Source organism: Squalius cephalus (genome assembly GCF_949319135.1).
Source record: "Squalius cephalus genome assembly, chromosome: 7".
NCBI lineage: Eukaryota > Metazoa > Chordata > Actinopteri > Cypriniformes > Leuciscidae > Squalius > Squalius cephalus.
In genome coordinates, this window is record NC_137128.1 from 30,996,330 (window position 1) to 31,008,811 (window position 12,482).

A 12,482-nucleotide genomic window follows, 5' to 3' on the forward strand; every position below is an offset into this window, starting at 1 on the left:
AGCATCTTTGAATCTGATGACGTCATCAACGGCATAAACAGGTATAACAGAATCTCTACCCTCTCTACCATTTCCCAGCTATAATGTCACAACACACAGCCCTACTAGACACAGTGCAAAGAAATACAATCTAAAAACATGGGTGTCTATGGGTGATCTGTGCAAAAGCAATTCTGTGAATCATAATAAAGTGTTATCCAAAACAATTGCTTTAGTTTGAAAGGTTGTGTGAATGTGGCCAACACACATAGTTTTCTATCTGTAATCCTGACAGCAGGGACGTGCACAGGGGGGTTGCTCAGGTTGCCCGGGCAACTGCCCATATGCCCTTCTCGACTCACGTTGCCCTTCCGAGGGGTAAAAAAATAATTAATAAATCGTACAATGGATGCAGAATTTCACGTAGGCCTAGATTTAAAAAAAACAAAAAAACAACAACAACCAAAGCCTCATTCACTTCCATTCGGGCACCAAAAGTGAAAGTCAGTAGGGGAAGGGCAAACTCTGTTTACGTGGCTGCAGTGCTGCACGTGACCGGTGTAGCAGTCGATTCTGTTCCCTACCGGAATTCCTGTTCCCTTTACGCAATCATACTACAAATCATACGTAGTTGCCCAGTTACCATACGTACCATCAGAACTGAATACGAGCAAGAAGCACAACTGAATGTACGGGAAGTCAAAAGGTTAAAAAAGGATCGTATTTTTTCCCGAAATTTAAGCGGTTTTTTTATATTTTATTTTTTTTATTAGAAGCGAGTTTTCCCCATCTGTCAATTCAATCCAGATTATTTCTTTTCAAATTTAAAACATAAAAAATAATTAAAAAAATAATAATAATAATTTAAAAAAAAACAATAATATGAGAAACTCTTGTTCTCGTGTATTTTGGTGACATTTAACATATTGTTAATACATTTTGTATACTGTTTACAAAGTTGTATATCATAAACCTGTCATCTCTGACGTTTTGCAATCTTTATAAATAATAAAAAGACCATGATATGAGGCATTGAGTTTGGACATAAACACCATAGATATCATAATAAAGGCTAGATGTCTCGTGCGCGCTGCTGGCCAATGGAGGTCGACGTCCGCACGTGGCGGCCATCTTGCCACAGACAGCTCGCTCACTCGTAACAGTGTTTTAATGGTGCATGTACTTTTAAATAACCATAACTTGCTCAATTTTCTACCGATTTTCAAACGGTTTGGTTTGTTATAAACGTCAGAGATGTAGACCTTTTTTCAGGTCAGAGCAACTGCCCCTCAAAATTCCTGTGCACGTCCCTGCCTGACAGACACAGGAATCTTCTGTCTGCTCGCCTGAAACACAGTGAATCTCTTAAAGACAGAAAAGTGAGGTATTTTAAGGCAATCTTTTTCCTCTCTAGTATCACTATGTATAGCCTCTCTTTCTACACTCCAGTAGAAAGGTTCGTTCCCTTTCTGGGGAATGACAAAAGACTCCATAAGCAACTGTGAAAAATGCAAACTATCCATTAGCTTATTCACCTTTTAGACCTCAAGCATGTATTTTGCATTTTTCACAAATGCTTGTGGAATCTTTTGTCATTGTGAGGACTGAATTAAAAAGGCAGGCTAAATGCAAAACTAACTTTGCCTTAAGCAACAACTGCCTGACGCTATATGAAAATAGACTATTGACAGTGAACATCATAGATCAAGATACCAGGTGATATTAGAAAGGTTTAAATGCTTCTATCATTGTTTATGACATGATTTATACAAATAAATAGTATCTGTATCACACAGCCTACACTGTAATATTAGCCTGTGTGAAAAAGTAAGTTCTCAACTGTTTTTGCTTCAAGACCCAAATTTTACATAATGTAATTTATATATCCAACACAAATGCTAAATTATTAACATTAAAATAAGCCTATTTATTTTGGTATCCTTAATGTGCATGTTATATGGTTACTGGTTGCATCTCATTTGCATTTACCATTGTTTCCTGCGGCCCTGCCAGAACAGATCTGCTGCGATGTTTGTCACAAACCATCAGTTCAGAACCACTAGTCAAAAAGACCAACAACAATGAAACTAAATGCTACTATGCAATTGGCTATTACATTGCCATGTCAAAGCAAGTAAAGTGTCTCCTTGAAAAACATGATCATGAGATCATTGGGTTGGCAAGGCTAATCCATTGGCAATGTGCAGTTAAAGACAACATTTACTACGTGCTAGTGAATGTGCTTTCATTTGTGTTGGTGTGTGCGAGTCAAAGACAGAAAGACCGGAGAGGGAGACAGAGATGATATGCATGCTGAGCAGAATGAGTAAGTGTACGCAGATTTGTGTCAATGAGGGTGCCTGTAACGCAAAGCCGTTCGTAAATGCAGGCACAGCCATGAAAAGCACTTGCCTCTGGGAAAATTTTACAGTCAAAGATCTAACTGTTAGAACATTTCATTAGCATTGCTCATTAAACACAGAGACTAGGTGAACTTTAGTCCTACTGAGCCTCCTTCACAGGCTAATTATTCTCTTCCTATGCATGCACTGATGTCCTTAGGAAAGTGATGATGACTGGGCTTTTTTAGTTTCTGGAATGTGGCTCATTTTGGTCAGACAAGAACTCGTGCACACTTTTCGCCTTCCCCGATTTTCCATTGACTATGTAATCTGTAACCCAGCGCACTCCTTTGTAATAGATTTAGTTATTGCAGTGTTTAAACTTTAGGGAAGACAGCTGATAAAAAAATAATGGTACCCCCCCCCCCCCCCCCCCCCCTGAAAATTTCAAAAACTTTTAGCCTTTTTTTCAAATCGGATTCAGCCAAGATAGAGAGACTCAAGAAGAAGTGACAACATGTAGAATGCAACAGAACATTTCTGATTGGTTAGTTGATGAATTTATGTAGCTTTAGCTTATGTGTAGTTATCTTCTAGTCATTGATTAGCATATTCTATGTTGATAATCTATAAATCGTGTTCCCGGGGGCGGGTTTATGTAAATTCTAGCGTTGGTGATGTCACTAACCCGGGAGGAATGTCCTGTAGTCCCTACCAGCCATTTGTTGTAGTCCTTAAAAAGCAATTTCTTTAAAATAAAATATCTCCCTTTGCTTTGAACTTTGAGTATTGTAACTTTGCAGATGTTGTTTATGCTCAAACAGCAACATTACACACTAACTAAAGTTAAAAAAGTGAAATCATAATCAACCACCCCTTTAAAGGGTTAGTTCACCCAAAAATTAAAATTCTGTCAGTAATTACTCACCCTCATGTTGTTCCAACCGCGTAAGACCTTCGTTCATCTTCGGAACACAAATTAAGATATTTTTGATGAAATCTGAGCCATGTTTCACTCCTCCATAGGCTTCCAGTGTGACCGAAACTTGCTGGCCCAGAAAAGTTATTAAAGAGATCGTTAATATAGTCCAAGTGACTCCAGTGGCTCAATCTTAAGTTTATAAAGCGACGAGAATACTTTTTGTGCGCAAAAACAAACAAAAATAACGACTTTATTCCACTATTCATTTCCTTCTCTCTGGATGTCTAGTTGGTTCGCGTAGTGTTTTTGCGCAGCGCGTCTGTGTTACACGTCACCACGTAGGCTCACTATTGGCCGACGCCGGTCATGTGTGTGTTGCGTGATGACGTGCAACACAGACGCGCAGCGCAAAAACACTACGAGGCCCAGAGAGAAGGAAATGAAAAGTGGAATAAAGTCGTTATTTTTGTTTGTTTTTGCGCACAAAAAGTATTCTCGTCGCATGATAAACTTAATGTAGTGCCACTGTAGTTACTTGGACTATTTTAACGATGTTTTAATAACTATTCTGGGCCGGTGAGTTTCGGTCACACTGGAAGCCTATGGAGGAGTCAAAATTCTGTCAGATTTCATCAAAAATATCTTAATTTGTGTTCCGAAGATGAACGAAAGACTTACATGGTTGGAACAACATGAGGGTGAGTAATTACTGACAGAATTTTCATTTTTGGGTGAACTAACCCTTTAAGTTGATGTGCATCTCTCTCTAGTCTGTCTGTCTGTCTATCCCAGATGGGCAGTGCATCTTTTGGTCTTTCTGTGTCTTGCTTGCTAATGCCGTCCACTTCCAGGGCTGTGTTCTGTGACTTTGTGCCTGACAAAAAAAGTGAGAGTGAAATACAAGCATTTATTACGTTTGATAAACGACAAAGGGCAACGGTGTTTGTTTATTAACTGCAGCTCGTAAAAGATAACCGCGTCACGCGTTAACATGAGTTCATATGCGCGCATGCAGAAATGACATTTTCATTAGTACTAGTTAAAGGAGTGGGAGCACTGGGGTGTCAGGTGTGACTGTGTGGCAAAGGCAAATGGTTTACATGGCTCATGGGTCAGGTATGAGGGCCCCTTAACAGAATTTTAGGGCCCCAGGGAGGTCAGAATTGGCTCTGGCTGTACCTATAGCCATGCTGTGTATCAGCCATTTATCAGATGAAATTGCAAGATAAGTTTATTAAGTCTTATGAGAAAGAGCAAAACGGTGGAAAACAGTTGCATAACAAAAGTCTTTAAGAGCAAAGCCAAGCTGGCTGTGTTCACAGAAATCTCTTTAATAATGACTCTATTCTGCTGCCTCAATTACTACTAAACTTGACAATGTGCTAATTCACAACAGAATAACGATATAAAGAAAGTTAGAATAAAATATAATTGAAACCAACAATATACTTGATTTGGACTCGTTTGAATGTGCCATTCCCATGTGAAAAATAACACTCCACCACCAGAAAACATCATTGCTCACCCATCTGTCCACTGAGTCATTTTCACCTCAGGTTTCTCATTCACACACATGTGCTCGCTGCTAATTAAGTGTAGAGAATGAACTGTGGTAAACGTCTGCTCAAAAAACTCTGTTGACGTGGTTTCCCAGGGGGGAAATTTTGTCTCAGATGTATCTCGTGCAATAAAATAAAATATTGACATACAATAAGTCTTGATCTATAAAGTGAATGTGAACAACATAGCTCTGATAAATTGATCTTGGAGGAATGTGTGATGTGTACATAAAAAAAATGAAATTTCCAACTTTCTATTGTAGACTTTTTTTGCAGTTTGAGATTTTGAGATCTCTTCTGTAACTCCTGGAGACTTTTTCTCAGGAGAAACATCTAAGTTGCACTAGACTTCCATTCTCGATTTGCTCACCATTTAATGTTGTTGGTCAAATAATTGAGATATCATATCTTTTTTTTTTTTTTTTTACTATAGGGAGTGCTAGAACTATCCACAAGTAAAATTAGGGATGCACGATATATTGGCCACCATATGTTCATTTTTAATGTTATCATAATCGGCCCAATAAGAAAATTTGGCTGATATATATTAAAGCTGATAAATAATGGATTATTGCCATTGGCTGAGACACATTGATGCGCACTGTTCACCATGATGGTTTTGAATTACTTGAAATATGATTGGAATCACTTCAAAAAAGGAAAATACAGTTTAGTGCAACATGAGCAATGCAAGACTGTCATATTAGCCTATAGGCTACATAAAAATATAATAAAAACATTATAATTGTGTTGTTGGGACATGGCTTTTAATGGTGAGACTTTTGTTTTTGTAATCAGGTTCTCAAATTATATAAAAAATTTGGATTTAGATTTATCGGCCAATATATCGGTTATCGGCTTTCAAATAAAGAATTATCGGTTATCCGTATCGGCCAAAATGTTCATATCCCTCAAATTAATTGCAGAAGTTTTTGCATTGATTAAACATATTTTTTAATTGTCATTTTTTTTAATGTAGTAAAGCCCACTCTACTGAACATACAAAGCTGGTAAGCCTAATGCCACAAGGTTGAAACTGTCGAAACATTAATGCCAGAGTTTTGTAACTACCCAAAAAACTCCCAACATTACATAATTTCACATTACATTACGATTGAGCTAGTTTTGACCGTGCTTGGGGGCGGTTCTGAATAGCAATTGAGCAGGTTTTGTTACGTAAACCTGGCAACCCTGGCTGTGATGCATGATCCTTGTCTTACCATTTAAATGTCAGAGTCATTGAGAAAAGAAAACATCCACCGCCAACAAAACTTTCACTCTTGTTGTTCAAGCATGTCTGTCCTTCTCTTAGACAACACTTTGCGCTTTGGCACCATTAACAACACTGACGCAATAAGAGAGTGAGCCACATACTAATAACATTCTTGCACTTACAAGCTCTATTCACAAAGAGAAAATAATTACTAGTTGTGTTCCAGCCACTTTGTCCCACTGTTTTTATCCAATTTAGAATTTTGCATCTGTATTGCTTTTCACAATCAAGTGTCAAGGAAAAAGAATACATAAGGCGCACCGAGTTGAGGCTCACCCCTGACCTCTGAGAAACTTCAGACGGCTTGTAAACATAAAATGAAAAACATTCACAAATATGCACATAAAGTGAGTGTATTATATTTCACGCTTTTGAGTACACTGTAAATAACAGGCATTTCGAATTAAACAATTTTGTTGGCTTAACTTAAGTGCAATTGTTTGCTTATTTTATTTGTTTTAATTAAGTTACTTTTACACAGTAAACACAAAAGTTGTCATAACTAAAAAATAAAACTGTACAAATAAAATAAAATAAAACTAGACCTAAAAAAATTCAAAACATTATATACTACCTGCTCATATTTAGGCTATATTATTTATATTTATATGCCAGTTACATTTTTATATAATTTTGAGAAAATAAAAAAAAAGTTAAAACAATATTACTTTAATCACAGATTTGAATTAAGTCTAGTTGCAACTAGTTAACATGAAACTTAAGTTTTTTGCAATTTGCTTTTTTCCCTATTGCAATGTATATCCAAGTGAAATGGATTCTTGAACAAGAAAAGATGCAGGGCGGGACTTGATTTTGTCCATTGGGAATTGATTGGATCATTGGGTCACAGCAATAGCAAACAACAACGACCCAATGATCCAATCAATTCCCAATGTATATCCAAGTGAAATGGATTCTTGAACAAGAAAAGATGTAGGGCGGGACTTGATTTTGTCCATTGGGAATTGATTGGATCATTGGGTCGTTGTTGTTTGCTATTGCTGTGACCTGTGCACCAATGCTACATTTTTCTAAATGTCATAATCATTTGTTAACAAACAAGTATTCATTACTTCAATGAGCTCTTTGTTTCTGCCTTTAATTATTACACTATTTAATTTAATAAATGTTTTGCTAACTGTGATTTTGTATATGTACATTTCTGAAATACATAACTTAGACAGTTACCTCTGATAACAAATCACTCTAAATTGCAATGTGTACTCATGCATTTTCTGTAAAGCTGCTTTGAAACGATGTGTATTGTGAAAAGCGCTACACAAATAAATGTGAATTGAATTGACCTCATGAGAGTTATAGGTTGCTTTGCCCTCGTGCAGGGGCGTGGCCACACTAAAAATTAGTTTTGCCACCCCAAAGCTGACCAGCGTCACAGCTCACATACCGATATAATGCACAAACAATTTTCGATTTTGGTTTATGGAGGGGCGTCAACTTAGTCAACATCTCCATCGGCTCATAATAAAAGATTATCTTACCTTGATTAGGTCACTTTAAAAGCACATATCGAATATTAACCATGTCTGATATTATTTCATTCAGATAAAGGCACATTTCTGTCTCTGCAGTAGGCTAAGTGTAAAAGGCTAACTGTGAATTTCACAGACTGGAGGGCATGCTGCGCCCTTGCAGTATAACTGAAGTGTTGAAACTGAGAAGAACGCACTCTTGTCCACAGGCCCGATTCCACAATCAAATTGCTGAAAGTGCTTCTGAAATTAGTAAGGGTGCTCTAGTAGAGTGCAGATGTAATGTGTAAGCAACAGCTCCTAAGCACCACCATAACAGGAATAGCAATGTACAGTGAGAGATTTACAAGACTTAAAAGTTATTACTTTTACAAATAGCCTAATTGCAGCAGCATTTCAAAAAATATTTTGATATGAAAATTCTAATATTTTAATCTATTAGTCTACATTTACATTAATACACATCTATTTTGATACATTTATGTCCCGTCGATTGCCATGGTTACCAGTGTCAATCACTGCAATTTCGAGAGTGAATCCTGCATTTATATGTGGATGTCACTTCCAAACTCTTAGCAGCATTAAAAACAAAACTTTTATTAAAAATCTAAATAGATTATATAGCCTAGAAAGTGCACAAAAACCGCACAAAAAAAAGACTGCTCCCTTTATAATCACTAAAAAGTAGTCATTCATCTCAGTTCATCGCGATCTCACAAAGTAATCCAATAAAGTAATTTTGATTAAAGTAATCTTATTATATAATCGATAAAGCTATCTACACTGCACAATGAATCTCCTATTTACATTGTGTCTACACTTTGTTATAATGAGAGGATTTGCGAGCATGCAGAACTTAGCACTGTACAAAAACTCTGACGGTGAGTAGATTCTGAGTAACTTAAACACTTCTGATTGGCCATTGCTTTCAAGAGATCAACGGACATGACTGTGATTGGATACACTGCTCAACACAACAAAAACACATTGTAAATAGAAACCTTTGACGCTTCCCTGAGCACAAACACAAATATGCACTGGAGCGTACAAATCTGTTCCGCCAATATACTATTATTACAGTTTCAACTGAGGGTGCTCTTGCTTTCCATTGAACAGGGCCTGCTTGTCCAGAGACGGGTAAGTGAGAATCTTCTCCACACATACCAAAGCAAACCTTTCATTTGAGTTGCGTCTCGTGTAATGATTTAGAATAAATTGACGTCCAAATCACAGTGATTTCAGGAGACAAAACTTGCATTCATGTGGAGAAATAGCCAAATAAACAATATATTGAAGATCTTAATTATATTAAAAAAAAATAAAAAAAATGTTACCAGTTTATTTATTTAATTTTTAAATGGTTGACAATTTAGTTGTGACATCTCCGAGATTAGCTGAACAACATTTATGGATTAATTACTAATTGCATCTAGCCTAAATGTAAGCAAATATTAAGCAAATACCAAAATGACACCACAATAAAATGCACAAGCTAAATAATTTTTATTGGGGCAGTGTTGTCATATAGTGATTTCACTATACATACTGTACGCTTATCTTCACCCCTCCCCCACTATTTAACCTTTTCTGGCACCAACAAAATTAAATAATTAATTAACACTACCAGACCAAGATCTATCAGTGCACACACTACTAGCCATTACCGTGACCTAACAAATAGTTCAATATTATGTATATCATTTTGATGCTCAGAAGCTGTACAGTCAATCATGTGTCTATCTCCTTAATCTAAATAAATTACCTGAGCTGTGGTTGCTACAGTACAGTTATGTACATTTTCAATGCACTAGCTAGCTGCTCAATACACTTTTCATATAGGCTAGCCTGTACATTTTTTGGATAAAGTATATGCAATAGGCTGGCCATCATCAATGTGTTTTTATGTGACTGTTTTCTATGCGACAGAAGGCCCAAATGAAGAGGAAGGGAGACATAGACCACAATTTTTTTCTTTAAAAAAAATCAAAGCAGGATGCAGATGAAGCAGGAGAACAAGAGCAAAGAGCAGAGGCAGGAGATACACAGTGGAGGGAGAGAAGGATATACTGAAAGAAGAAAGTGATGCAGAAGAAGAGCAAAACAGAGTGGCAGAAGGCAGTATTAGGAAGACAGAAACACCATTTCCAGAACGACTCAATGGTGCGTTCATTTTCAGCAACAGTATTGTACTCTTCATGTAGATTAGATCATATTTAAAGGGATAGTTAGTTAACCTAAACATGAAAAGGCTGTCATCATTTACTCACTTTCATGTTGTTTTAATGTTATGCAGTATAGCAGGGTTACAGTGTATCTTAAATCCTAATCAGAAACACCTGAAGCAGCTAATGAAAGTGTTCTGGATTACTTGAAAATTACAGCCAAATCTGTTCGTAGCCCTTCAGGAGCAGAGACCCCTATTGTAGAGGAATCAAACAACTGTTGATGTGCCCAGTAATATTTAGTTAGGAACTGTTATTGTCAAGTGTGTTTTATTGTTTCCCCTTTTAAATCTTTATAAAATACGGGTATCATCCCTCATAATATAGTATAACCGGTTTTACATACCATACTCGTTGCCACCCCTCATTCTGCTCTTGCTGCCAATTGTCAATTTTGATTTCGTCGTGACTTTAAATGGTTAAATCCACTCTTAGGTAAACTTGATGACACAAGTAGCCTACTTCCTCAGAGGAAAAACATGCAATACCTAGTCCACTTTATTTTAAATAGTAAAATAAATATGCTTAATTAGAAGTCAAGGGTTTGCATGCTTCTTAAAAGTAAAATCATCCAATTAGATTTTACACTAGGTGGATGAGGTTGTCTAAGCATAAATAATTAGCATTAATAAGCATACAAATAAAGTTCAGCAATTAGAACTACTAGAAGCACATGGTTAAAAGAGGGGGTTACAAGTTTCCAGTGTCCTGTACAATAGATAGCCTGAATGTGTGCCAGGACTGATAAGCTTTAGTTTACTGTATCTGTGACTTATCTCAAAGAAAGCCGAGATCACGCTTCAACACAAGCCGACAAGAGGGGGCTGACACCTCCACGCCCATTTTATCTCATAAAAAAAAGAGCAAATATGATACACAAATGAATAAAAATATTAGTGACATAATATGTATGCGCTGTATTTACGTGCGCGTGCGCGTGTACGTGGGCGGAGGGGGAGGGGCTGTACGTGAACTCAAATGTTTACATTGAATCTCATACGAAAACTACGTGTAAAACTTCTGAAATTATGTTAAATGTGCTTAAAGCACAAATAGTTGTTGTTAAAGCATTTATGCATCGTTTTACATGTTGTTGTTTTTTGTTTTTTTTACAACGGCCATTCTTAAGTGAGTTTAACAGCTACAAATCATTGTAAACTCTCCATGTGGAGAAACCAACTGGGCTGGTTTATCACGAGGCCACCCACAACCAAATCATACAATGTATTTTCATTTGCAGAGCCCTTTAAGTAGGCAACTTAAATAATTGTTAAATACACATTTTTGTTTGATCCAGTCGTCTATGTAGGATATTTACAGCGATGCTTCCTATGCCCATTGGACGTAGCCTAACGTTACCTGCTCCCGTCGCTTCTGCCAGCGGCCGCAGGGGCTTTCCTCCAAGATTTCACTCTCATCTTCTTCACTCTCCTCCTCTTTCCCCCCGGACCCCGATATGTTCTCTGGAACGGACATAGTCATTTTACCCTTTCGTGCTGCTTTGACGGCTCCTTTAAGACCAACTGAGCACGCAGGACCTCCTGAGGCTTGCAGCGATGTTGTAGCTGCAAACGTGTTTCATTGAATATAGAAGAGAGACGAATACCGCTGGTCACGATTTCAAGTTACAGTTCCGTCATCAGTCACATATAAATACTGCAACAGGCCGTTAAAAGGACACAATTCGCGAAAAGCGTTTTAAAAGCGAGGCAAAAACATTCACTGTTATGGTCAATTTAATCCCATGCTGACGAATGCTTAGAAAAACGATAAAGCTACCGAAAGCAGACAGCGTCGTACGTGAGAGACGTGGGTCGCAGTCAGATCCACCCTACACATACTCAGTGTTGTACACTAAAGAGTCCGTCCTACATGCATCATTTCATCTCCGTCCAGCTTTCCCGACTGGCTGGAGCTTTCTGAATTTCCTCTTTTTAACATGCTACCGTAAAGCTTAGACAATATGCACACACAGAGATCCTTTTACTGTCTTGTGTCATAAAACTATTCAGTGCATGTCAGATTTCTCAACCCCAGTCATAATTTAAACAGTGTAAAGGGTGATTGGGCTATAAATGGCCTACACTTTTAAACTGCAATACGCGTTTTGTAATTTTGCTTTAAAATGTAATTTAATAGTTTTGAGTTCCTAAGAAAAAAAAAGGGTTCAATATGTAGAACCCATAGGGCTCTTGACTCAATGTTAAAAAACCTTTATGCCAAAAAAATAAAAATAAAATAATATATATGAAATTTTAATGATTGCATTATTCATTTTCTTTCTATTGATGGAGTGTTTATGAGGTGTTTAATTCATAGCATATAATTAAGATTAAAAATTATTTAAAAAAAAAACATGAATTCATTACAACTATATCCATAAAATGATCCCATGCCCTTAATGATTGCATTATTCATTTTCTTTCTATTGATGGAGTGTTTATGAGGTGTTTAATTCATAGCATATAATTAAGATTAAAAATTATTTAAAAAAAACATGAATTCATTACAACTATATCCATAAAATGATCCCATGCCCTTAAAATGGCTATGTATGAAGTGCCTGACAGAACCCTTTAGTTTCTAAATAAACACTAACAGTGGGGTAAACTGTAAATGAGAAGTCTGTAAGCAGTGGGTGTAAACAGTGAATTGTGTATGTGATTTAGTATTTCTCAAGTCAAGGCTTGCATGA

The 12,482-nt window shown here is 36.9% G+C and overlaps 1 protein-coding gene across 1 annotated transcript in view; it reads right to left on the reverse strand.

Annotated features, from left to right (window-relative positions):
• nrbp2a (nuclear receptor binding protein 2a) overlaps window positions 1–11,700 on the reverse strand; it is a 32,711-nt gene extending 21,011 nt beyond the window's left edge. The window contains exon 1 of the mRNA XM_079875569.1: window positions 11,147–11,700. Within this exon, the coding sequence (XP_079731695.1) occupies window positions 11,147–11,269 (123 nt within the window). The 5' untranslated portion in view covers window positions 11,270–11,700. The remainder of the gene's footprint in view (window positions 1–11,146) is intronic.
• Window positions 11,701–12,482: the final 782 nt, after the last annotated feature.